At 36.1% G+C, this 24,961-nt stretch overlaps 2 protein-coding genes across 2 annotated transcripts; both read right to left on the reverse strand.

Annotated features, from left to right (window-relative positions):
* Window positions 1-3,878: 3,878 nt before the first annotated feature.
* Window positions 3,879-9,465, reverse strand: LOC130855920 (trace amine-associated receptor 2). The gene is made up of 2 exons (XM_057740003.1): window positions 9,412-9,465; window positions 3,879-4,874 (listed from the first exon to the last, which is right to left on the reverse strand). Exon 2 carries the CDS (start codon window positions 4,797-4,799, stop codon window positions 3,879-3,881), a length of 921 nt encoding a protein of 306 aa, XP_057595986.1. The 5' UTR covers window positions 4,800-4,874; window positions 9,412-9,465.
* A 12,211-nt stretch (window positions 9,466-21,676) lies between these two features.
* Window positions 21,677-22,696, reverse strand: TAAR1 (trace amine associated receptor 1). The gene has a single exon (XM_057740316.1). The coding sequence runs from the start codon at window positions 22,694-22,696 to the stop codon at window positions 21,677-21,679; it is 1,020 nt and encodes a 339-aa protein (XP_057596299.1).
* Window positions 22,697-24,961: the final 2,265 nt, after the last annotated feature.

Consider the following 24,961-nt stretch of genomic DNA (forward strand, 5'->3'; position numbering starts at 1 on the left):
CCTGTCCCAGATGCATCTCTTGTCAAGATATCTATGTTATTTGCATGACCATTGAATTCCAGGGGAACAGTTCTAGACAATAAAGAAACTATGTGTTTACTTCGGGCACTCTTTGCATCTGACATGCATGAGTAAATCTGAGGAGGAAAGAGCAACAGAATAACTTAAGTAAAAGCTGCTTGCAAGAGAAAAAAAATATCAAAAGTGAAATGTGTAGTGTCTGGCAGTGAATTAAGTAGTATAAACAAAGAATTTTTTATTAGATGTACTATCAAAGAGGAGAGGGCATTTTAGCATTACTAAAATACATACATAACTTACATTTACTAAATCACGTCTTGCATAGCTCCTGTATTTTGCAAAAACATTTTTAAAATGCCATTACAGGGACTTCCCTGGTGGTCCAATGGTAAAGAATCTGCCTTCCAATGCAGGGGACATGAGTTCAATCCCTGGTAGGGGAAGCAAGATCCCCCATGCCGCGGGGCAACTAAGCCCACACACCACAACTATTGAGCTCGTGCTCCTCAACTAGAGAGCCCACGTGCTGCAAACTACAGAGCCATGCACCCTGGAGCCGGTGCACCACAACTAGAGAGAAGCCTGCACGCTGCAACAAAAGATCCCACATGCTGCAACTAAGACCCAACACAGCCAAAATAAATAAGAGAAAATAAATAGAGAAATAAATATTTCTTTAAAATGCCACTACATAGAGATTTACACACCTTGCCAAACAAATTCTGATGGAAAATTTAAGACGTTTATTCCATAGTAACTATTTTCCAGTTAGAAAAAAATTCCTACCTTCTCTCTTGCATCCTATTTGTAACAATTTCTGGTTCTTTATAAAATTTAATTACCACTATTTAATTATTTTGGAGAAGATAATAAATCAGATGTTTTTAAAAAAGGAGAGTATATTTGTAGTTCCTTTTATTGACTCAGTACCTCCCCTCTCTTGAAAAGTTAGTTGTGAATCATTACGTCTCTTCTGGTGGCTTTGCAGGCACGAGGTCAGGGTTGTAGAAAGTGTAGTGTCAAGGACTGAGGTATCTGACATATAAGTTTACCTCTGCTCTCAAGAGAACTGGAGTGAAGAACTCAGATCCAGGAGCTCCTAGAGAGAAACTAAGTGCACAGCCCCAGGGGAATTGCTCTTTTAACTCTCTTTCCTGGGGGATTTTGAGCTATTCTATTTTTATGTCCCAGATAGTTTTCAGTTTCTTTTTTTTCAAATGAAGAATGACAATTTCATTTTGGTAAGATAAGGTACAAAAACTTCTTTATATTAAAAATATATAGACGTGTGATTAAATTAAATATTGGCTGATATCCAAAGGAGGAATAATTGTCTAACTCTTAGAAGGTCTCTGCTTACACTTTGATTTCCCCATGAAATGAGAAGATATCAGGATGGGAGAAAAGTATTTATTTTTGCTTCAGTGAGTTGTACCAGTTTGACAAAATTCTTAGGAAAAAAATAAGAATTGCCATTAAAGTGTCACAAATCTTGACAAAAACTAGTGTAGTAAATGAGGAACACTGAACAAGAAGTCCAGAAAGCTGGATTCTAGTCCTGCTTCTATAGTAAATTGTACAATCCAGGGCAAATCACTTAATCTCCCTGGGGTCAGTTTTCTCATCTGTAACTGCCTATAAAATTCTGAGTGTGAGGGGAGACGTTACAAACTCCGGGAATGAACGCAGGATAAATGGTGGAAGACAAAAAGTAGATAGGACGCTGGATTGTTCTCTCTTTCACTAGCAAACAAACCAGGATGATCACATTCTGAAACTAAAAAGTGCCATAAAAAGTGCAGGGGAAATTATGTTTCAGTGAAAGGGGAATAACTGAGCAGAATGTTTAGCTATTTGAACGATGTTTTAAAGTACGGGTAGTATTCGAATAGAGAGAGGAAGTGTCATAAGAAACTTTTGGCCCACACAGGGCTGCCAAATTTTTATTTCTTCTGTGAGCATAAACAATAACCACCATCACAAACGCCATCATTTTGTAAAAAGAGTACTATCTCAAAGAAGCTGCACTATTCCACCTCTACCTTATAGGTAACAGGCAGGGACCAACCTGTTAGCAGGTCAGCATGGATGGAAGGGCCGTAGAAGTTCTGGTGAACTTGGGTCAGCCCATCTTTGGGCAGCCAGGCAAGACTAACACTTGAGCTGACTACTGAGTGGTCACTGTTTAATTGTCATCTGTGCAATGAACTAAGATCAAAGCACATTTGTGGGGAATTATGTAAACATTTTGAGAAAGCAAAAAAAAAATTGTCAATTTGTTCATTGATGGAGAAATTAAACAAAAAACACTTCAGTAAAACAGTCTACTTACACATATAAAACACGTAAACAAACATATACACTAATATAACTAAAATTAAAACTTCATAAGGCAATATTTACCCTCAATGCAAGTCATGTATTCTGAGATTATCTATTTTCTTTTATTCTAGTTTTCTTTTCATTAAAAATGTTACTTGCAGCCAGTGGTAAACCAGAACCACTCATGCCTACTTGCAAGAATAAGTTAACTTTTGAAGAATTTTCAGAGCCCGTTGACATTATATTCACAGCTTGAATAAAAATCAATGAAATAGCTCAATGAAAAAAAGCATCAAACTCTACAAATTAGGGGTTTTTTTTCCCTTTCTTTTCAGAGCCAGGTGTTGAACACTGTCTAGCACACCATTGGCTGCAGACCTGTAAGTGGATTTCCAAGTTACTAATGGGTCTCAACTTATAGTTAAAAAGTCATTGAATAACAAATATAAATTTTCTTATACCAGAGGTGCCCCCATAAATATGTTTTCTTCTTTGCTTCCTCCTCCCACTACTGTATTACTCAAAAGTATTTGTATACATATTAAGCAAAAAGGAGTGATAGATTCAAAACACAACATTTTTTGGTATGTGCTTTACATTTATTAAAAATCAGAACACCAATTAGCAATACAAAGTGTGAATGAGCCTGAGAAAGAAAGGAAGGCTCTGCCCAGAATTCTCCTGCTAGTAAAATAGAAAATTGCCAACTCACATGATTTATATGCTACATGGATGAAAACATGGGTGGAATCTGGAGCCTCAGTTACACAGTTTCCATTTCTTCTTTTATTTAAAAAATGTTTAATCTCACAACTGTAAAATCTAGGAAAGGCTTAACTTTCAGCTACCAAATGACTAATTCCTAACAGAATATGGCTTTTTGAAATAAAATTTTTTCCGTATTTATTTACCTATAATTTTTAGTGGTCAGTGTTTCAAAAATACATCTGATCAGACTCTGAGGAAGAAAAAGTAAATGGAAAAATCACACAAAGTGTGTGTAGTGGTGAGAGGGGGAGCAGTCCTCAAGCTCAGCTTGTGTTTTGCTCCCTTTCAAATAGTATAAAACTTTTTAGGGAATGTGGGGATGTATGTATAAATGCCACTGATTCACGTTGCTGTACAGCAAAAGCTGGCACAACAGTGTAAAGCAATTATATTCTAATAAAGAGCTAAAAAAAAATATATAGAACAGGGAATATAGCCAATATCGTATAATAACTATAAATGGAGTATACAACCTTGAAAAAAAAAACTTTGTGTGTGTACCCTTCATCCCATTCCCGGCTTTTCCTCACCTTCTCTTTACCTCTCTAACTTTCTTCTTTCTTCTCTACGTAGAAGTGGTGAGAGTACAAAGTATTCTGAAAAGACAGGATTTGGGGATCAAAGAAAAGATTCCTTTTCCCCTGAAGTCTTAGAAAATAAAGTCTTTCTATGGTAGCCAAAATCACACACACACACACACAAACTTTAAGTAACTTCATTCTTCTAAATTCCAGTCTTTTGCTTCTATCCACTCATACAGAATAACTCTATTCAGTTTCTTTTTCAGTAAACAAATTAGTATTATGGAAATGTGAGCTGAAAATTTTACCTAGCAAAATGTACTTCAGTGCTCTGCGAAACCAGGGATAGAAGAAACCATATATTAAGGGATTACATGTGGAGTTAAAATAGCCAAACCATGTCAAAGCATCAAACAAAACTGCAGGAGTAGAGAAGTTCAGAAAGGGATCCAATAAAATTGTGAAAAAACAAGGAAACCAACATAATAAAAAAACACCCATCACTATCCCTAAAGTTTTGGCTGCTTTCTTGTCTTTCCTCATTTGATTATTTTGATTTTCTGGCAAGTTATTGATGGCATGAGCATGTTTTCTGGATACTGCAAAAATTTTGCCGTAAATCCCGACCATCACAGACCCAGGAGCAAAGAAACCTGCCATAAACAAGGTGGTGCCCCATAGCTTGTTGAACATCACTGGGCAGGAACTAGAGCAAGCGACCAAGATATCATAGCCTTCTATTCCATCAGCGTAGGCCTCCGAGAAGACCACCCCGAAGGCAAAGGCTCCGGGGACTGACCAGCAGAGAACTAGCAACTGTTTAACGACTGGAATCGTCATTTTGGTGGAATACCATAAAGGGTAACAGATTGCATAAACTCTATCAATGGCCACCAAACAAAGATGGAAAATGGACGTTATGCTAAGCATCAGGTCAAAACTATAATGAATCTTGCAAAACGTAAGCCCAAAATACCAGCAATTCTCCACCGATCTGATCATACTATATGGCATGATGGTGAATCCCAGGAGGAAATCAGTGACCGCCATGGAGAGGATGAGGATGTTGGTTGGTGTGTGAAGCTGCTTGAAGTAGGAAACGGAAAGGATCATGGCAAGATTGCCAAACACCGTCATGAATATGGCTCCGGCCATCAGTGAATACATGGCAACTCGGACTCCCAGCAGCCTTTCATTTTCTGGACAAGATCTACTTCCATATTGAGAGCAATTCAATATTTTCTTCAGAAAAAGAAAAGAACACATGGAATTTGTCAAAGATAAAATGTTGTGTTTTATATATACTTTCATAGAAAAATTCGAAAAAGGCATAGAAGACTTAAGGAAGATCATTTATGCTGAATTATTACTTATGATCTTTCTTATTTATTTAACTTAACCTGTATTTGCAACTTCACAGGATTCTAACCTAATGAGTTTAAGCGGTCATTATTTACTTTATTTGTGCCTTGATTCAAATTACACCACCAACATTCAGTAAGTGCTTAATTTATGCCAGGGCCTGAAATTAGAAGTGGGAGCAGGGGAGAAGATGGGGGGAGAGGAAGGAAAGAGGAAGGGGGAGAAAGAAAAGGAGAAGAAGAAACAAGTTTGTTATTGAACTTAATATAATTGTTCCTCTCTGTGTACATAGGAAGGATAGATACTCATTAGACAATGCATTTACTTCTTCAGATGAGTCCAGAACATATATCAGACTTTGTTTGATTGAGGTCTATTGCCTCATGGGACCAGGAGGTTACTATTTGAAAACAGTTTCTTTCAAATGTTCTATTATTCTCACTTTGGTTCCATTTTTTTCACACTAAGATTGTTTGAAAGAGGAAGAATCATTTAAGGATGCCTAATGATCTGGTAGAATCATCCTCTTCAGGCAATCATGGAACCTTGTGAAGCATCTTACCAGCCAGAGCAGCAAAATCAGAGCAGGGCAGAGGCCAAAGCTGGACCACCCTCACTTCTTTGTGAAGAGCAAGGGCACCTCCCCAATGGCTCTCCTCAAGCCGTGCGCAGTGCACAACAGGCAATAATGACAGCCTGACGAGTTTCAGTGTATGGGTCACACGGAAGAGCGAGGAGCGGGGCAGGGTGGTTAGAAAGCTTTAGAAGCCAGTTCTAAGCAGCACACGCTCTCCATGTGTTTATATTTTACATACAAAACTCTGCATGATGCCATTCACATGTATACTTGGAACGGCACATGTTCATGAATTAGGATAGCTTTCTTTTTTAAATGTACATTAGGGGGAAAAGCACTTTCTAAATACAAAGCAGAACTATGGGTATTCCAGAAAGCCTTTGTTCATCAATGACTTCACACATACCAGACCTGACCAGTGACTAACAGATAAACCAATAACTCAGCCTCTGTGAGCACCAAAACATCACACACTGAGCCATAACTTTACTGAATGCCCACAATCCACGAGACACAATGAAAAGAACAAGAAAGCATGAATAGTCGCTGGCCGTGGAGAGTCTATAAAACAGCTGAAGAGACAAAACATATCAACACTTAAAACCCAAATGATTCTGCACCACAGATCAAAAGCAGCTGTGGTGACGAACTGACCAATGAAAGGTCTAGGCAAAATGTGCATTCAAAATCAAAAGTGGACTTTCGGGTTGGGACAGACAAGAATGCCCCAGTGAGGATGGAACTTTTGACCTGGCTCTCCATGGGTGAGTAGGATTTGAACAAAAGAGAAAAAAAGCTGTTCCAAACAGGAAGGATGAAGAAAAGACATGAGGTTGTCCGGAGACCTTTGAAAGTCATTCTCAAGGTGTCTGAAGCACAATAGAGAAAATAGGGGGTGGAAGAGAGGATGGAGTGGGAGAAGGGCAGGTTTCTAGTTTCCTTGTGCCCCCAAACTGCTGTTCTTAGCCTGTATATTGTTATAGGAGCTTTCCCATTTTGTCCTCAAATTTAAGCAGTGATTTTAAAAAAGAAAAAAATTAAAGCAATTAATTGAGCAACAGGAAAATGAGTGCAGATTTGAAATTAAAAGTTTCTCTAACTGATTCTAAGTGTCGAATCCAAGGCGATTTTATCCTCATTATGCTTCCTGCTCTGGGGCACTGTCCCCACACACGGAGAACTCATGGCCTAACCGTGTGATGTGACACATTGTAGCAATGGAACTGAAGGTGGAGAGGGGGTATGTGGGTGATTACAGCCACATGATAGGAACGCTACCAAAGTATATTTTGGGGTCTCTGCCCACTAATGTCCTAAGCGCCATTTCAGAAATGAGAGAATTATTCCTGAAAGATAATTTTGCCAAAAGATTTTTATACAAAAATTTCTAAAATATGTACAACTGATTTTCAAACTATTTTCATTTTCAGCAGCTACCACAGGGGCTTCCAATACGTATGTAGCATTCACCTTCTCTTCCTCCTAACATTCTCACAGGGAAAAAGTTGGAGGGAAAAATGAGAGGCAAGGAATTTTCCCCCCTGATGGTACCAAGTTTTTCAGCTAATTACCATTCCTTGTTAGCCAGCTGCTGGCCAGTTACGCATCATCACAGTTAAGAAAGTCCCGGAGAAAATGCAGTACTAGGAAATAGAAATGAAGGATTAATCACCTTCAGTATGCACCTGGAAAAGCCCCGGAGAGCCGAAGAAAATTTTGTTGGTTTATTTTTAAATCACTTTACTTCTTACAAAATAAAGCTAAGAGAAATTAACAATTTCATTGTAATGAAAATGACACGTGCACACACGTACACACACAATATTCTTTTGTCAAAGGCGACTCCATGACAATAACACATTTTAAGATTTAAGTGCAAACATCTTTGTGTTCAAATAGCACTTTTCAATAAATTCCACTTAAGCATCACCATTCTCCGTGGTGTATTCGCTATGTTTCTGGCATGTGACATTCGTCATAGCTTAAACTGTTCAACGGCCATATCTGTCGCATTTTTCAGATTGATTATCTATAGAAATGCAAAACCTAATATTTTCAAGGCTATATTCTTCAAGTATCACTTTGTCTACTTTTTAAAGTAGATATAAACACATAGATACAAGGATTGCAACAGAATTAAAGAGGATGTCTCTGTTTCCACAAGAAGTTCAAGCACAAAAATTAAAGATTTGGGACATAATGAATTTCTTGCCCATTCAGCTTATGTCTGAACTGTCTTCTACTAAATTGTTAAATTAAAAGTGATTTCTACATTCCCTGAGAAAGTGATTAAACTGGAGGAGCAGACCATAATAACAAAGAATTTTCTGATTCTTCTAATATGATCTCATTTCTTTTTACCTCCTCATTAAATTTGTTTAGTGCTTCCATATTAAATATTCCACTGCGTTAGCACCCACTTTTTAAGGTTTTTAAGGAACTTAAAAAGCCCTTCTTCCCAATAATCATTCTTTGTGCTTTCCTTGAATTATTTTGCCCTTACCCAAGCAATTGATTTCTTTCAGTTGTTCAATATCTATCAAAAATTCGCTGTAAATCAGTCTTATATTGAATAATACATGTGAACCACTGTAGCATGATGCCTGATGTATAAAGAACACTATCAAAGGTGACTTCTCTCCTGTCCTTCCTCCCTTCCTCCCTTCTTTCATTCCTTCCTTCTTTCCTGGCTGGGATGAACACCACATTCAACATCAAGAATACATTTGACCAGAAAATATTTCCCCTAAGAAAGTAAAGGAATGGAATTGTATGTAAAAGTCCAGGTAAATGCCTTAACACTCTGCTTCACATAGGTGAACACTTGTGGTAAACGATTTACTCATCTGGAAGAAATATGAAGAAATTCCCCTTTCCACGATTCTAAATCTTCTTCCCAGGAAACATGTTGCACTGCCAAAAGGCAGCACAGTATCCTATTTACATGCTTAAAAAGCTCTGCCTCTTATTACAAATTTATATTAAGTTCTGCACCTATAATCTGCATTCCTACAGTTCTCTTTGCACATGACCAAAATGCAAAAAAGAAGATCGATCCACCAGCAATGTCACTGCATCATTAGGGTGACAATTTTCTTATTAAGAAAACCCAAGAGAAAGCACAGATCTGTCCTTCTTAATCCCTTCTCCACATACCTGTTGCACTGTAGAAGATGACATTGTTAATTAAACTCCTTGCTGTAGAAATTTTATTTTTTTGTTTGTTTCTTTTCCAACTAGTGTGAATCCTTTTATGGAGCTAGACAACCTGAACTATGGGCATTATGTTGTTCTGTAACTTGACAATTAGTCTCAAGGGAATTGGGTCTGAAAAATTAAGAAAAAGAAAAAACAGAACCTTGCCTTTCTAAAGTGTAACAGCTAAATGAGCCTAAAACACTCCTTCATCCTCTCAGGAATCTCTGGTCTCCTAAATTTTCATCACCTCCGTCACCGAAGCCTCTAAGTCCACTATTATATAACGACTGTAAAAACAAATCTAAACCACTGAGTTATGGGTGACCCTGAGGAACCTGATTCAGTTACACATGGATGAGATCAGTGGTTCAAGTCAAAAAATGGGTATGTGCCCTCCATCTCTTTAGGAAAATCTGATGGTCACTGTGCTACATTGTCTCACACTCCAGTCACTGAGATCTTACCACATATTGTTTTTATCATTTTTATGATAGTTGTATAATTGTGATTAGAATAAATCTCCTCAATCCTCTTCGATCTGGAGAAATGGGGCATGATTATCATTTCTTTAAGGAACTCACATAATGATGCCAAAATCTTCTCAAATGCTACTGGCTTAAGTCTACTCACATGTTGAAGGACCCACCTTTTTGTTTGTGTTCTTTTAAAGTGTGAAAGTTCATTTCGCACTGATGGAACAGCCTTGGGATGCAGTATACCCCAGAGTAGTAGAGGAAATATAATACTGGTCACTAAAAAACATTGAGGCCTGTTTGAATTAAAATTATAGCTACTCTGTGATTTCAGTCAGCTTGGCTTAGGGCTGCTGCTTGGACATGCCACTTGTGCAGTCACACAGGGTTACACGGGGCCCTGCTGTTGCCCTCTTGAAATGCTTAATACTTTTTAAAGAAAGAATCTGCATTTTCATTTTGTGTTGAAATCCCCAAATTACATATCTGGTCCTGCTCCATCTCTCTCAGGAGCTCTTCTTGAAGAAGAGAAAATTTTAAAAACCTCTTTTCATTTCAGGAATATTCATATTTATATTATGATATAATGAGAAATGTATATGAAAGTATTTTTAAAGAAAATTTTACAACTATTAGCACAATTACCAACATAGTGCAATTGCAAGAAGGTAGAACTTTATTTTAATAGCGGAAGGCATTATTACTCCAAGGTTGCCAGCAACTTCTACATCTTCTAAGGAAGACAGTAAGTCATTTTGGATAAACCTTCTCAGTTCTGTAAAGAATTATTTAAGCATTGTCTTTTAATTAGGAGATGGGAGACATGCAGCAGAGGAAGATTAAAACGTAAATTGTTGTTTTTAAAGAGCTAAGGAGCAAAAGGAATGAGTCGTGTCCTCTTCCCTTCTGAGGTTCACTCTGATTAGAAAATACCTAATAAATGGAAATATACCATCTTAATATATACCAGATTAATAAACTAGCCTAATATGCCAGCTGGCAAGAAAGAGCACTAGGCCTTTCCTGAGTAGGACTGATCATGAGGGAGGGCAGATGGATGACGGACCCTTGAAAACGTCTGAACCGCCTTCTTTGATCCCAAGGGAAAGGTTTGAAAGTAAGAGCTCTTTGGTGAATGTAAGTGCAGTGAGTATCAGCTCAGTCCTCTTCTTTCTAAGCCCTTGGAAACCTAGCGTCCCCTGATAGCCCCATGTCTTTACACCTTGCAGATGGAATGGCATCACCAGACTGGGTGGCCGCCTATTTTCAACAGTGACACCTTGTGGCAGGCTGAGAGAACTGAATCTTCTGATTCAGTCCTTAGAGGGTATGTCAAAAGATGGGAAGGAAAATGGGAAAGATGGCTAATTAATTTAAATAAAACTAAGAGATATGACCTTATTTTGTACCTCAATCTGGAGAAAAGGGATATATCACTAATATAACTTTTCACATTTTTTAATGAAACTCTGGTATGCAAAATTTGAATTAATCACAATTAATCATGCCATAGGTCTTATTTGCTTTATTCATTTGTTTGTATCATAATGAATACCCACAGCTGTGAACTAGCTTGACAATAGTGTACATACCTCTATATTCTGCTTTCTGCCTATCACCTCAGGAAACTACTGCATCGAATTTTGTGTTAACCAATTTTTATATTCTTTTACTAGCTTTATTGTGTTTATTTGTAGGATTAAATCAAAATATTGTTGAGTTTGTCTTTCAAATTATTTATAAAATGGGTATCATGCAATTTGTTGTCTTTTAGAATTTGTTTTGCTTTTATTTTTCCACTCAGTTTTTTCCTCTATGTAACAGTAGTTCATTCATTTTTGCTGTTACATAATAATCTTTTCTCTTATTAATAGATATTTGAATTATTTCTAGTTCTTTTGCCATTATGAGTGGTGCTATTTTGAATATTCTCGTGCAAGTTTCCTGATGCTGATATACATGAGATGTTCTTGTAAATATACGTGAGAAAGTAATTAAGGAGTAAAAGAATATGAATATTCAACTTCACAACACAAAACAAATTTTATTCCAAAATGGCTGTACTAATCTACATTCTCACAGTCACTATGCAGAAATTCTATTGACTTATATACAACACATGATATCAACACAGTTAAATGTTTGACAATTTAATGAGTGAAGAATAGTATTTTATTGTAGTCTTGATTTACATTTTCCTGATTTCCAATTAGGGAGAACACTTATTGGTGTATTTATTTATTTATTTTAAAGATTTCTTTCTTTCTTTTAATTTAATTTTATTTTTAAATTTTTCTTTGGCCAAGCAGAGCAGCACACAGGATCTTAGTTCCCTGACCAAGTATTGAACCTGCACCCGCTGCAGTGGAGCACAGAGTCTTAACCACTGGACCACCAGGAAGTCCCTCATGTGTTTATTAGTCTTAATTTTGTTTCCCTTCTGTGAAATCCTGCCGTTTCTTTTTTTTTTTTTTTGGATTAACATTTTCCTTTTCTTCTTGATTTATACAAGTTATTTTTTTACACTTAATAATAATATTTTATCATTTATTATATATGTAGGAAATATATTCTCCTCATGGATAGCTTGCCTTTTCCTGTCAGGAAAATTTTGATAAAAGTTCTTTTATATAGATAAATTTATCAATCATTTATGTTTTGTAACTTTATTAAAGAAAAATCCTTCCTTACTTCAAAGTCAGGAAAATTGCCATCTATATTTTCTACTGAAAATTTAAACATTTTGCTTCTAATATTTGTTTTTTTTAATAAATTTATGTATTTATTTATTGGCTGCATTGGGTCTTCACTGCTGCACGAGGGCTTTCTCTAGTGGCAGCAAGTGAGGGCTATTCTTCCTTGCGGTGCACGGGCTTCTCATTGCGGTGGTTTCTCTTGTTGCGGAGCATGAGCTCTGTGTGTGGGCTTCAATAGTTGTGGCATGGGCTCCAGAACGCAGGCTCAGTAGTTGTGGCACACAGGCTTACCTGCTCCGCAGCATGTGGGATCTTCCTGGACCAGAGATCAAACCTGTGCCCCTGGATTGGCAGGCAGATTCTCAACCACTGTGCCACCAGGGAAGTCCCTCTAATATTTGTTTTTAATTCATCTGTAATTGTGTATGGTGTGAGGTAAGAACATAATTTCTTTCTTTCACATAAACCATCTTTTTCCAGCTCTACTTTTTTATTGAGTAGACCTTCCTTTCCTCAAAGCAGATATCAAATATCAAAGTCCATGTATATCTCTGAACTCTGCATGTAATTTCATCCACTAACTCATTTAATGCTGCACAAATACCACACTGGCTTAGTTACCATAGCTCATAATGACCCTTGGTATTTAATAGAATAAGTCCTTTCCCCCTCCTCTTCCCCCTTCTCCTCCTCCTTCTCCTCTTCCTGTCCCTCCTCCTTCTTTTCTTCATAGATGTTAATTATCTTTCCAAGTTCTGTAAAAATTTTGTAGGATTTTGAGTGGATAGCATTAATATCTCTTCAATATTAAATCTCATTCATGAGCATGGGCTACCTCCACATCTATTTGGTTTTCTTTAATGCTCTTCAGTAAACTTTCTTAATACTCTACAAGCGGTCTTGCATAATTTTTGATAGTTTTATCTGTGAGTAACTCAATTTTACATTTGAGCATCTGTCTAAAATTACATTTTCTTTGTTGCTTATTACTGGTGCAAACATTCAACTGAATTTTGTATTCTGGCAACTTGCTCAATTCTCCTAGTATTTAAAAAATTTCTCTGTAGACTCTTTTGGGTTTTCTATGTGGTTAATAATACTACCTGCAAATAATTATGGTTTTTATTTCCTCCTTTCCAATCCTCGAGGCCTTCAATTTCTTGTTCTTAATATACTGTACTAAGACCTCTAGAACAATGTTGAGGTATTATTATAGAATGATGAAGTTGCTTTCAAAACAAAATGTTTGCCTCCTATGACACTTAAAAAGTCTTTTAGGGACTTCCCTGGCTGTTTGGTGGTTAAGATTCCATGTTTTCACTGCATGGGGCATGGGTTCCATCCCTGGTCGGGGAACTAAGATTTCACATGCTGCAAGGTCAAAAAAAAAAAGTCTTTTAAAGATAATATAGTTCCAAACTTTTTGGAGCTCCTTTCTGCTAGTTTTTAATTCAGTCACAAATATTAATCTTTTTTATCGTAGCTTATGTCCATTTCTAGAAAATAAAGACCACAGTTTATCACCCAATGAAAACACTGAGACTTTGCTTGAAATGTTTCCTACAGTTTCTGAAAATCCAATTCACATTAAGGATTTTTCTTTTAAATGTGTATCAGCCATTTTAATCTGAAAAAAACAAAACAAAGAAACCAAAAACACTAGAAATGGTTCTACCTGAGTCTGATAATGACTGCTTACTCCTCTGAATCACAAAAGCTCTCTCATTGTCACTCAATTGCTTCACAATGAGATTTTCAGTTTACACTGCACTGATACCCTGTTTCCCCTTTGTTTTTACCCTTATCCTCTCCTACCCCAAACACACATGAATAAAGTTGATTTTGAACAAATAATTTTCATACTACAAAAAAAAGAGAGGAATTAAGGAAGGAAAGAAAGGAAGGACAGAGGAAGGAAGAAAAGAAATGAGGGAGGTGTGGAGAGAGAAACACATCCGTGATGATTTGCTATATCAGCTAAACAGAAAGAGCAATATGTAATGCTGTGATCTGCGCTTAACATTGATAGTCCAGGATATATTTTAAAATTTCATTTCTGCAACTATGAACCTGGTTGATAATGGCAAAGTTAATTTTAAATAGTAATAATAATTTGAACTTCTTGACCTTGTACTATTATCTCACTTTATTTCCAAAAACCTCATTTCATTTCCATGAAAATTCAGAGGGGTTAAGAACATGTTGGTTGGTGTTGTTCAGCTCTGTATCCTTAGAATTTAGCTCACACAATGATGGGCGTATAACAGGTGCTCAATAAATACTTATTATGTGAATGAACAAGTGATTTAATGAATGTCTCCACAACAACTCTGAAAGTTACATATTATCCATTTACAAAGGAGAAAACTGAAATTTAAGGAGCTTTAGTTAGTTGCTTTCTGCTGATGAACATGGCTAAACAGCTAATAATAACCTGTGTTTGAATATAAACTCAAGCCAATACGCTTCCAGGTAGATCACCAGCAATGATTCTGATTTCTTTTGTTTGTAGTCTTATTTGATGATGCTAACACGAGTGGTGAAGAAGATAATTTAAATGACTCAGTTACCCAGGTAATGATCACCATTTTTCACCTTGTTTTTTTTTTTTTAACTAGAACTAACATTAATGTAGCTGTACATATTCACATTTAGCACTGTGGTAATCCCACCTCTAGTCTACTACACGTAAAGCAGGTGTTACTTTGGTATTTTGTTGTGTTATGTTTTATTTTATTGTTCCTCGTAACATGGAAGAAAAATCAATGGATTACCTATGTGTTTTTCCTTATTCTCCCAACTTTTAATAATTTGCTGCCCTTGAGAGAATATACAGACAAAATGAAAATGTTAGGCCACTTAAAAATAAAGTTACCAACACATTTCAAGCTTATGATATCACTGCTTGCAAACTCTTCTGTTTGTCAAAAGTAAAGTCTCGTGAGAATTGCTAATACCAGTAATTAAATGTGTTGATTGGATATTTACTGATGTCCATGGCACTTCATTTACGGTTTGACACCCTGAAGCAGCAATTCGAGCCCATAGTCCGAAGAGACCAGTATAAGCAGCATGTCTCTCTTTGCTCTCATTTGCTAAACTTCTGAGTAAATAGAGACCAGAGGGCATCATTAACGCACCGGTTGTTCTGCCTTGATTGTGATGGGAAATAATTTCACACTATTAGTCATTGGGGAAGTAGTTGTCCTTAGTGGAGATAGGAAAACACTTATCACAGAACTTTATTTGAAGAACCAAGCGTTTAGGGAATTCTCAGACTATTAAGCAAAGTGTAAATATAAGAAAGAAAACTTCAGCTGATGCAAGAGAGGCACAACAGTGACCTCTGCCTCAGTCTATCTTATTATTTGACGTAAATATGTTTATAGAGCTGGCATATGTGCAAAAAACAAAGAATCACTTAATCTGGAAGGTTTCAGAAACTTCAGAAAAACCATTCAACTAACATCACACCTCAACTCTGTTTGGCTGGTACAAGAAAACTCTTAATTATATACTCACTTTGTCCCTTAATGAGTAATTGCAAATTTTAGAATTATAAGTAAATTATACACATTAAATAAATTAAGATTTTGTGTCAACAGAGGGTATAATACAGGACGAAGCCAACTTTTTTCTTAGTAGCAAGAATTCTTTTGCTTGTGTTTGGTTGTGGCCTTTCTCATTTATTTTCACTGAATTGTGAGCATGGGTTACAATTGGTCCTTATGACTTTAATTCCTTCAATGATTGGAGTTTACCTGATGCCTCCCTGGTATGTTGCAGGCTCACCATAAAACCATATTGCCAAAAACACCTTTTTTGCTACCGGGGTGACTTACAGCATAAAATAGTGGATTTGGGGATTTCATAAAAAGAAAACTTTTTAAACATGGGGGCAAACATAGGTTCGTCAAATAAGATCCTTGTTAAAACCTTCTATTATTACCATATTTTCATAAAAGAGAAGAACATCTTAATCCTGGAAATTTAGTAAGGATGTGATCTTAGAGAAAAGACAGTCTATTAAATTGAATACATGTTCCATAATGAAACACTCACTACATTGTGTTTATTTTCTCACTTTATAATGACCTATAAAAAGTCTGTCACAGCCAACACTAATTCTCAGACTAGGAAAATTTGAGAATCCCTGAGTTCGCTGGTCAAGGCATCATTAGTTTGAGAAAATAACACTAAAATGCTTAAATTTCAAGACATAATTTTAGAAATAGTTTTTCCCTTTCTGGTTTAAAAAATGTTGCATTTAAATCAGTTAGTTATCTTTCTTCTCTCCCTTCCTTAAATAAATGTTCCTGGAGCAGCCCAGACCCTGTGGCAGGTACTGGAGATAAGTGAGCCCCTGCCTACAGGAGCTCACAGCCAGGACTTCTGAGCTCATTTTCTAAATATATTGTACTATTCATTATTCTTTTAAATTTTCACTGTACTATATAACTAAAATTGTTTTGATTCCTTTTTCTTAAAGATCTAAAGCAGTGATTCTTAGAAGAAAAGTAATCCAAAGAACCTGGGTTGCTGTTTGAAATTGTAGATTTCTGAGTCTCAGTCCAATCAATCCCAAATAATTCCAAGGCAGTTAGGGCTTCAAACATCAACCTGGGTAGTAGCCCATAAGCTAAATCTAGTTAGCCGTTTCAGAACCAATTTTTAAATAACTTAACTGTTAAAATATTTTTTTCTATTCATAAAGAATACATTTATTGCCAAAATCAAACCCATATAGGTACATCTGCTTAAACTTGGGGATAAACTTGGCTGGGGATAAAACTGTGAGTCCCCATAGTTGTTTCATATTTGCCCCCAATTCCTCAAATAGGAAAGAGCGTGGAGTTTGTAGCCAGACAGACTTGGACTCAAATCTGTCTCTAATTGTCATTAGTTCTATCCCCTTGGGTACCTTTTTATCCTTGACTTCATCTATTCCCCCACAAAAAAACATGCATTGAATGACTTCTCTGTTCCAGGTGTACTCTGAGTACAGGGTACAATGATGAATAAGACACAGTCCTTAAATTAACTTCTGCAATTTACACTCAAGTGGGTACAGAGGGCATGAGAACATATCCAGGGAGTGTACCAACAGGAAGTGCAAGGCACATTTGGAGAGTTCAGAGAGGACCCCTATCTGATCTTAGGGGATTTAGATCGCTTCCTGGAGAGGTAACCCCCAAGATGAGTCTTTTAAATGAGTAACTGCCAACCAGTTAAGGGAGGTGGAGAGGAGGAAGGAGGCTTTTCAGGCATGGGGGCCACAGGAGCAAAGACACAGGGAACCACAAGGAAAGCTGGAACTTGAACCCAGGCTGGTCTGGTTCCAAAGCCTGAGGACATCCCTCTGTGCAGGGAGCTTCAGAACTTTGGCTTTACACCAGCATGCTTCAGGGCTTACACAAGGTGCTCTTCCAAGTTCATTAGCTAGGTGGACAATAAATAGTTACTTTGCAGATAAATATCAATACTATATATAGAGAGAGAGACCGAAATATATAGTTATTTTATATATATGTATTTTTATAGAAATTATTTCTAAAGAAATAAAAATTTGCACACTTGTCTCAAATATACTATATGCCAAACATTGACACATCACAGACTAGTGCAGAAATGTATCACCACGTTAACTTCTTTCTGCACAGACCTTGGAATAAATCTTCTGCTGTTCTTTTGCATAATTTTAATTGTTGAATTTATTAGGAAAGAAGATGATGTAATTCTGCTCTAGCCTTTTTAAAAAAAATAATGTGTAATGTCTGCCATGTCAGCTTCTCCACGTGTACTAAGCATGTTTTGAATGAGCACCACCATAGCACGTACAAATAAAATGACGGAATTGTGCTAATAACATGTATTTGCTGAGCGTTTTTACGTTCAAGGCCACATGGGAGACAGTATCTCTCATGTAATAATTAAGAGGTAATATTATTATCCTCATTTTGCAGGTGAGTAAATGAAGGTTTAGAGTTTTTAAGTAACTTTTTTCAAATAGTAGCTTATACATGTTGGAGCCAGAATTTAAACCCATGGCTCCTAAGCTTGCCTTCTTCACCACAGGTCATCTTCTTGACATAGGGCCTTTGTGTCCTTGTTATTTCTATTTCTATTACAGCTCTCCATCAGCAGTCAAGGTTGAGAAACACTACTTTAACACACTGAACTGTGAAAATACTGACCAATAAACAAATTCTAGAGCTTATCATTGCGGTTAATGCTTAACTGACTTGTACATTTATGAAGAGGAAAGTTCTCCATCCATAAGCCATTGTGAGTGGCTGAACTTTAAGCTTCTAAATCACTTTAATTGATAAATAGGCTAAGAACTTTTAATTTGCCTAAGTCATTGATTTCTTCCTCCTGAAAAAAAATCGAAGGCAGAAACAAATTAGATGCTGATATGATTTCACAATAGATATGACTTCACGATAGAACTAGACTCAATGGAACACTCTAACCAAATTAGAATGTTGGAGCAGCATAAATTCACTGGGAACTTAGAGACTTGGGACAGGGGTTTTAGGAGGAGGAGGAATGTGAGATGGAAGGTCAGGACCTGTCAAAGATAAGTTTACTTTCTTTGAATACTTGTTTATGGTTGGCCATGTACTCAATGACCTGTGTTGAAACACTTTGGGAAATGCATATATACCTTGTCTTTTAAAAAAATCTTCAATCTGATTCTCACATCACCTAGACTATTTGAATGTGACATTTGAAGTATCTCTCTGAAAAATTGTTTTTTTGGTACACTTTATAGTCTGCTAAATTTAAAAATGTAAATCATTCTTCATGCATCCTTAAACACTTAAGTTTAAAGAGTGTTCACACTCTGGTTGACAATGTACAATTAAACAAAGTGATTCACCAGAATCCACAATTTATAAGAATTTATATGGTTTGCCTTACTTTTTTTGGCAAAAATTATGACTCTCCAAAGATTTGATCATTGATTTCAAGAATCAAATTGAAAATCGGAATGGAACTTCCATTTCACTGATCTCTTAAGATGGCAATATCATTGTTATAAAAAAATCAGTTCCAACGAGCTCCTTGCTAGTACATTTATTTTTATCTCTTCTTGGGTAGAAACTTAAATGAATACTTCTCTTTGAGAGGAGAGTGGAATATGAGACTGTTTTGAATGGACGTTGTCTGGACTAGGAAAGGAGTGTCATGTCGTGTTGCTGCAATTGCTTTCTTGGTGTTTACCATAATATTGTATGTCAAGTTAAAGATCTTTTCGTGCATGCAACCAAAAACTACTCCTACAGAGAATTCATTAGAAGATTACCTGGGACTCATGGAATCCAAGAGAGAATGAATGTCAGTTTGGAAATGAATAGTTGGGTATCTTTAGAGTCTGGGAAGCAAGAATTCCAAGAACACCAAGAGCAGTCAGGTCACAATTGCAGTCAGGTCACAATCTTACCACATGGGTAGGACGGAAACTCACATGTTTTTTTGTTGTTGTTGTTCTTTTTGTTTTGTTTTCTGTTAACAATTCTGCTAAAAATCACTCTCTTTTTATCTTCACTTAAGATTCAATTTCCAAAGAAAGACCATCTGAAAATTTTAGTGTAGGTTATCCACCCATCTGTTTAGTTAAGGAGAAACGCAGAAGGCCAGTCTCTTCATTCCAACAGTTTATACCTAGTTGGGATGGGAAAGTTCTCAAAAGCTAATTGAATTCCAGTTGGGAAATGGATTCTGGGCAACCAAAAGACTAAAATACCTTCTGCACGAGGGAATGGAAGCCAGAGTAAAGCCGGGAATAGGGAAAGACAAAGTGGGCCTTTCTTCTTGTTTTGCAGAGAGGATGGGTTATGGGTTGTCTTTTATTATGAGTATTAAAATCAGATGTTACAAAGAAAAATAGGCTATAGGGGATTTAGTATTAAGTAAAAAAGGTAGAATTATCTGAGTCATGAACTTGTCCCAAGAAAAATGTGGGCTCAATATTAAAACCTGGATAGTAATTTAAAATAGATGTAAGAGAAGGATAACTCTTATCAACATTATCAATATCAGTATTGTGCTAGAAATTCTGACTAATGAAGTATGCAAAGAATGTAAATAAGAATAACTATTGGAAAGGAAGTAAAATTTAGCATTATTTGAGGATGACTATATAATGAAAACCCAAACAGGTCAACTGAAAAACTAAAATAAATTTTATTGTACACCAGCAATAATAATTATATAGAAAATATAATGACTTTAAAAAGTTATAATCATAATAGGCAAAACACAAACACACACAAAAGTACAAAACATCTAAGAATGTGTGGGAGCAAATGAAGAAAACCATAGAAACTTGCTATGAAGTACAGAAAACTGTCTAAATGCTTTTGTTCCTTTTTAAAATTTAACAAAACGGCTTCACAAGTAGAAAAAGTCAAGGTAGTTTTTGAAACTAGAAGTGATTAGAGGCAACTTGTCTTACCATATGCTAAATGAAAAGGTTTTAAAAATGTTTTTAAAATCTACTAGAACAAAAATCTAGTCAGATCAATGGAACTAAGTATACAGTCCTGAAACAGACTATAAAAGATAGAAGTGTTTTTGAACAGAAATGTATGTATAGGAACAGGCATTTTAGTTTCATTTACAATTAGCTGCCTTACCCTAACTTACCCATGAGCATAAGTCACAATTATTAAATAAATAAATTCAAATCCCTGGTACTGCTCAATGTGATACAAACTACATGAAGTCTGGATGAGAAACAGCTCAACTGCAAATTGATAATTATGATGAAGAATGCTTGCCCGGTTCTCTAAGGAGATCTTACTTGAAACCACTATCTTTCCTTTTTTTTTCTTTTGTATATGCCGTCTTAATAGACATGCATATACTGTGCATTAGCTGCTTTGATGGATAACTGCATCTCTTTTGGTGTAGCATGGAGCCCAGCAAGTAAATTTGTTTTACTTCATACAGCTTGTATTTTGAGTCCTACCACATCAGGCACGACCTTGAAATATGGTGAAGTCCTTCCAGAAATTTTCATGAGCTCCAATAAAAATTTTGTGCATCCGTACAATGTAACATTACACAGTCACCAAAAAATGATGTTTTTAAGAATTTTGAATGATACGGTTCTTTCAGGAAGTGAGCTCTGAATGATATTTTAATATTCATTTTGTTTCTATGTGATATATTATTCTTATTTTTTACTTTATTTTCCAAATTTCCTACAAGTATGAAAATCAGAAAAAAAAAACATATTTTAAAAATATAAAAATCAAAAGATTTCAGAATTAGAATATATAAATAGGAATTAGTGATAAATAGCAAATTATGTATAAACAATTACTTAATAGTAACATTGAATATATACTTTTAGTTGATTTTACAAAAAGGCATATATATTCAAGGAAATGAATGACAAGCTCTTCTAATTTGCATCCCCAAATGTAATCTCTTAGTTTCCACCACTGAACAACTGAGTAAGGTACCACTGTCAATTTCCATGGCAGTTCATGTAAGGGCAGGAAGGGTTCTTTCAAATATAAGTCCCTAAATTCTGGGCTTGTAAAGCTTCAATATGTGTAATAAGAATGGCAAGTAGGAAGCAAGATATAAGCATCATATCTCAAGACACAATCTTGACGCTAATACTTGATAAAAGCCCCTGTGGTTGGTGCCTGTGGTTGACACTATGTTGTGTTCGTAAATATGATCACCAACTGTTTTGCAAAACAATAAAGTATAATAATTCTATGGATTTAATTCTAAAAATAACTGACATCTAGATGAATCTTTTTGGAAAATTTTACCAAATAGGATCATCTTCAGTGCTTTTCTGAACCAGGGATAGAAAAACGCATAAACCATTGGATTAAAAGTGGAATTCAAGTAGCCAAACCAAACCAAGGCATCGTTCAAGATGGGTGGAATAGTATAGTCCAGGAAAGGATCCATGACTGTGCAGACAAAGAAAGGACACCAGCATGTTAAGAAAACTCCCATCAAAATCCCTAAAGTCTTTGCAGCCTTCCTTTCTTTGTTTCGTGAAATTCCATTTTTCTCCTCCAACCCAATTTGAAACTTCTGATTTGCATCATTAATTGATCTTGCCTGCCCTTTTGCTATAAAATATATTCTACAATAGATGCACAACATAATAGAGCCAGGTATATAGAAAGAAGTCATAAAGGCCAGAACCCCAGATGTTTTGCTGAAGAAGACAAAGCAACTCCCTATGCAGTGAATGTGTTTATAATACATCTCTTCAGCTCCTTTGAAGTTTAGCTCCAGAAAGATCAGTCCAAATGCAAAGAGAGCAGGAATACTCCAACTGATGAAGATCATCACAAAAATAACCAAGACGTTGATCTTAGCTTTGTATCTCAATGGGTCACACACAGCATAGTAGCGGTCAATGGAAATGAAGGACAAATGAAAAATGGATGCTGAGCTCAGCATAATATCAATGCTGGTGTGAATTTTACAGAAGACTTCTCCAAAATACCAGTGGTGCTCAATGGATCTCACCATACTATAAGGCATGACCAGGCACCCCAGCAGAAAGTCCACAGTGGCCATGGAATGAATGAGCCAATTAGTTGGGGTATGAAGTTGCTTGAAGTGTGATATGGAAATAATAACTATCAGATTGCCAACCACTGTGGTCAGAATTATGAGCACCATTAAACTGTACAGGGAAGCGCGGACATCATTTGACCAGCTGCTTTTCACACAGGAAGTATTAATTACATTGTGGCAAAAGGGCACCATTCCTGAGGGCTGTGTACTAGTTATCTTTTCCTTTGTGCATTGAGGAGTCTTTCTTTGAAATCCATGATCAAGTTAGAGTTCCTTCTCCTTTTATTTTCATATATGTATCCCAGAAACCTAGGAGAAAAAAAAGAAGGAAATCATCAGCAATTTGATTCTTCTCGCTTTTAACACATTTACCCATTACTTCTTGCTGAAAAATAATTATTTTGGAAAGAGCTTTCATCTCCAAGTTTAGTTCAGTAGTTCAGTTCTACAGTTTTTTTTAACATGTATTTGATGCTGGCCACTGTGCTAGAAATGCAAAGCTGAATTATTAGTTTGAAATACATGATTCTGTAAATCTGTAATACTCAGCTAAATTCTGGGATTTGCAATACATTTTGCAATACACGTATAATACAAAGTATGTGTAATATATGTTATATAATTGTATATTATAAATATAAAAAGAGAGGAAGAGAGAGAGTTTGGAGGAAGAATGTAAATTCTGGCAATCAATGAACAACCTGTCACTATATTGTGAAAATGCTAGAAAATAGCAACAAGTCTTAGAATTCCAGGAGTCGATCTTCCTCTTTGTCTTTTCTCATTCCCTCTGGGCTGACAGCTTTGGATCAAAACAACATAGAAACTGAAACTTATCCAAAACTAGAATTGGAGGAATAAAATATTTAGAAATTAAAATGCATTTTTAATAAATTTGAAACATCTCTCCCCCCAATCCCTTTCTGCCTTCTATTCTCAGGAGGAAACATATTCATAACAAATGCATCTGTAAGATTTATTTCAATAGACACCCAGGCCCACTTTATAACAGAATAAATGGCAGACTAAATCTATTTATATCATTTGAACTCTGTAATATTTGAAATATAATGAAAATTTTGCTAAAAGAATGATGGATTTTTTTGCTATGAAATTTGTGTTCACCCAACTAAACTATCATTTAAAGTTATAAATCTTCAACTTGGACTTTTTTTTCTCACTATTTCCCCCCTTTTCTTCTTTCTTTTACTTTTGCTGTTGACACATTAAAGGAACCAAGCAACACACCTGTAATCAGTGTTTAGAAGTGTTTGCTAATAATTACTACCAGTCAAGAAAACATTTCTGCCTGATATCACATTGAGTAGCTTCACTCAGCGGGAACTAGGGTCCAAAAATAAGTAAGGTAAGGTGTGGGGAAAAAATTGGTTGTTCAGTTTTAGGAGCCTACCTACATAGATGATGAAAAAGTCATCTGACAGCTTTGTATGCCTTGTTGTTTGTTCCCAGATAAAAACCAAACAACTTCCTCCTCATAATGGTACACCCTGATTTTAGAGAAATAGAGCCTGAAGCATAGTATCTGGGGAAATTATTGATAATATTAATGACATTTCAGAAGAATAATTTGCCTGACCAACTTTAAGGACATTACACATAATTTTTGTGCAAGCATTTTTTTAAATGTTATAATTTATTTTTAAGTAGATTGACTTGTTTAAATAAATGCCCTATGATGATATTTTGAGTTGAACGCTTATCTAAGAACAGGACATACTAGTGTTTTTGTTTCTTTTCTTCCAGCTCTAAGAACTTAGCTAGCTAGAAATGATTACTCTCTGTATATACAAATGATCACATTGAACATCCAATAGTAATACGGAAACTTAATAAATGTCTCTTTGATTATCTAGCTAAGCAAACAGTTCTGTGCAAATGATCTAATCACCTGATGTTTGAAAATGACATATGATTTCATGATATATTGGTAGGCGTTACAGTTTAAAGTAGGTCTATCTAGCAGAACAGGAACTCACTGGCTGAGTGGCCCAAATTCCCAGTAAAGGGCTGTCAGTGCAAATTTCACCACCCCCTTTGTCCCTGGCTCCTTCAACTACCCATCTCTAATGGTTCAGACTCTCAATCCCATATTTCTCTATACAATTCCTAATGTGAACTCATCTCCCAATCTACCCATCCATTACCCCCCACTCCCCAAACCCTTCCAAGTGTGCCCTCTGGAGCTCATGGTCCCCCCTACTTCCTCAGGCTCTTTTCTAAATGCTTCCTTCTCTTTGTTCTACCTAAAACCGTCTTTCCCCTGAGGATACCTCATCCCCTACGGATTTGTCAAACGTAGCTGTTTTCTCACATGCATCCTTGGCCACCCTTTATAGTACAGGACTTGGAGGAAAACTAAGTATCCTCTTGTACTCACTGACACTGCAGATCACTGTCCCTCTTTCCTTCCTCACCTCCACCCCTTGCAAACTTTGA

The sequence above is a fragment of the Hippopotamus amphibius genome, chromosome 6, assembly GCF_030028045.1.
Source record: "Hippopotamus amphibius kiboko isolate mHipAmp2 chromosome 6, mHipAmp2.hap2, whole genome shotgun sequence".
Taxonomy (NCBI): domain Eukaryota; kingdom Metazoa; phylum Chordata; class Mammalia; order Artiodactyla; family Hippopotamidae; genus Hippopotamus; species Hippopotamus amphibius.

Excerpts from the sequence above, each read along its gene's own strand:
- LOC130855920 (XM_057740003.1), bottom strand. The coding sequence starts at position 4,799 with ATGTATTCACTGATGGCCGGAGCCATATTCATGACGGTGTTTGGCAAT.
- TAAR1 (XM_057740316.1), bottom strand. The coding sequence starts at position 22,696 with ATGGTGCCCTTTTGCCACAATGTAATTAATACTTCCTGTGTGAAAAGC.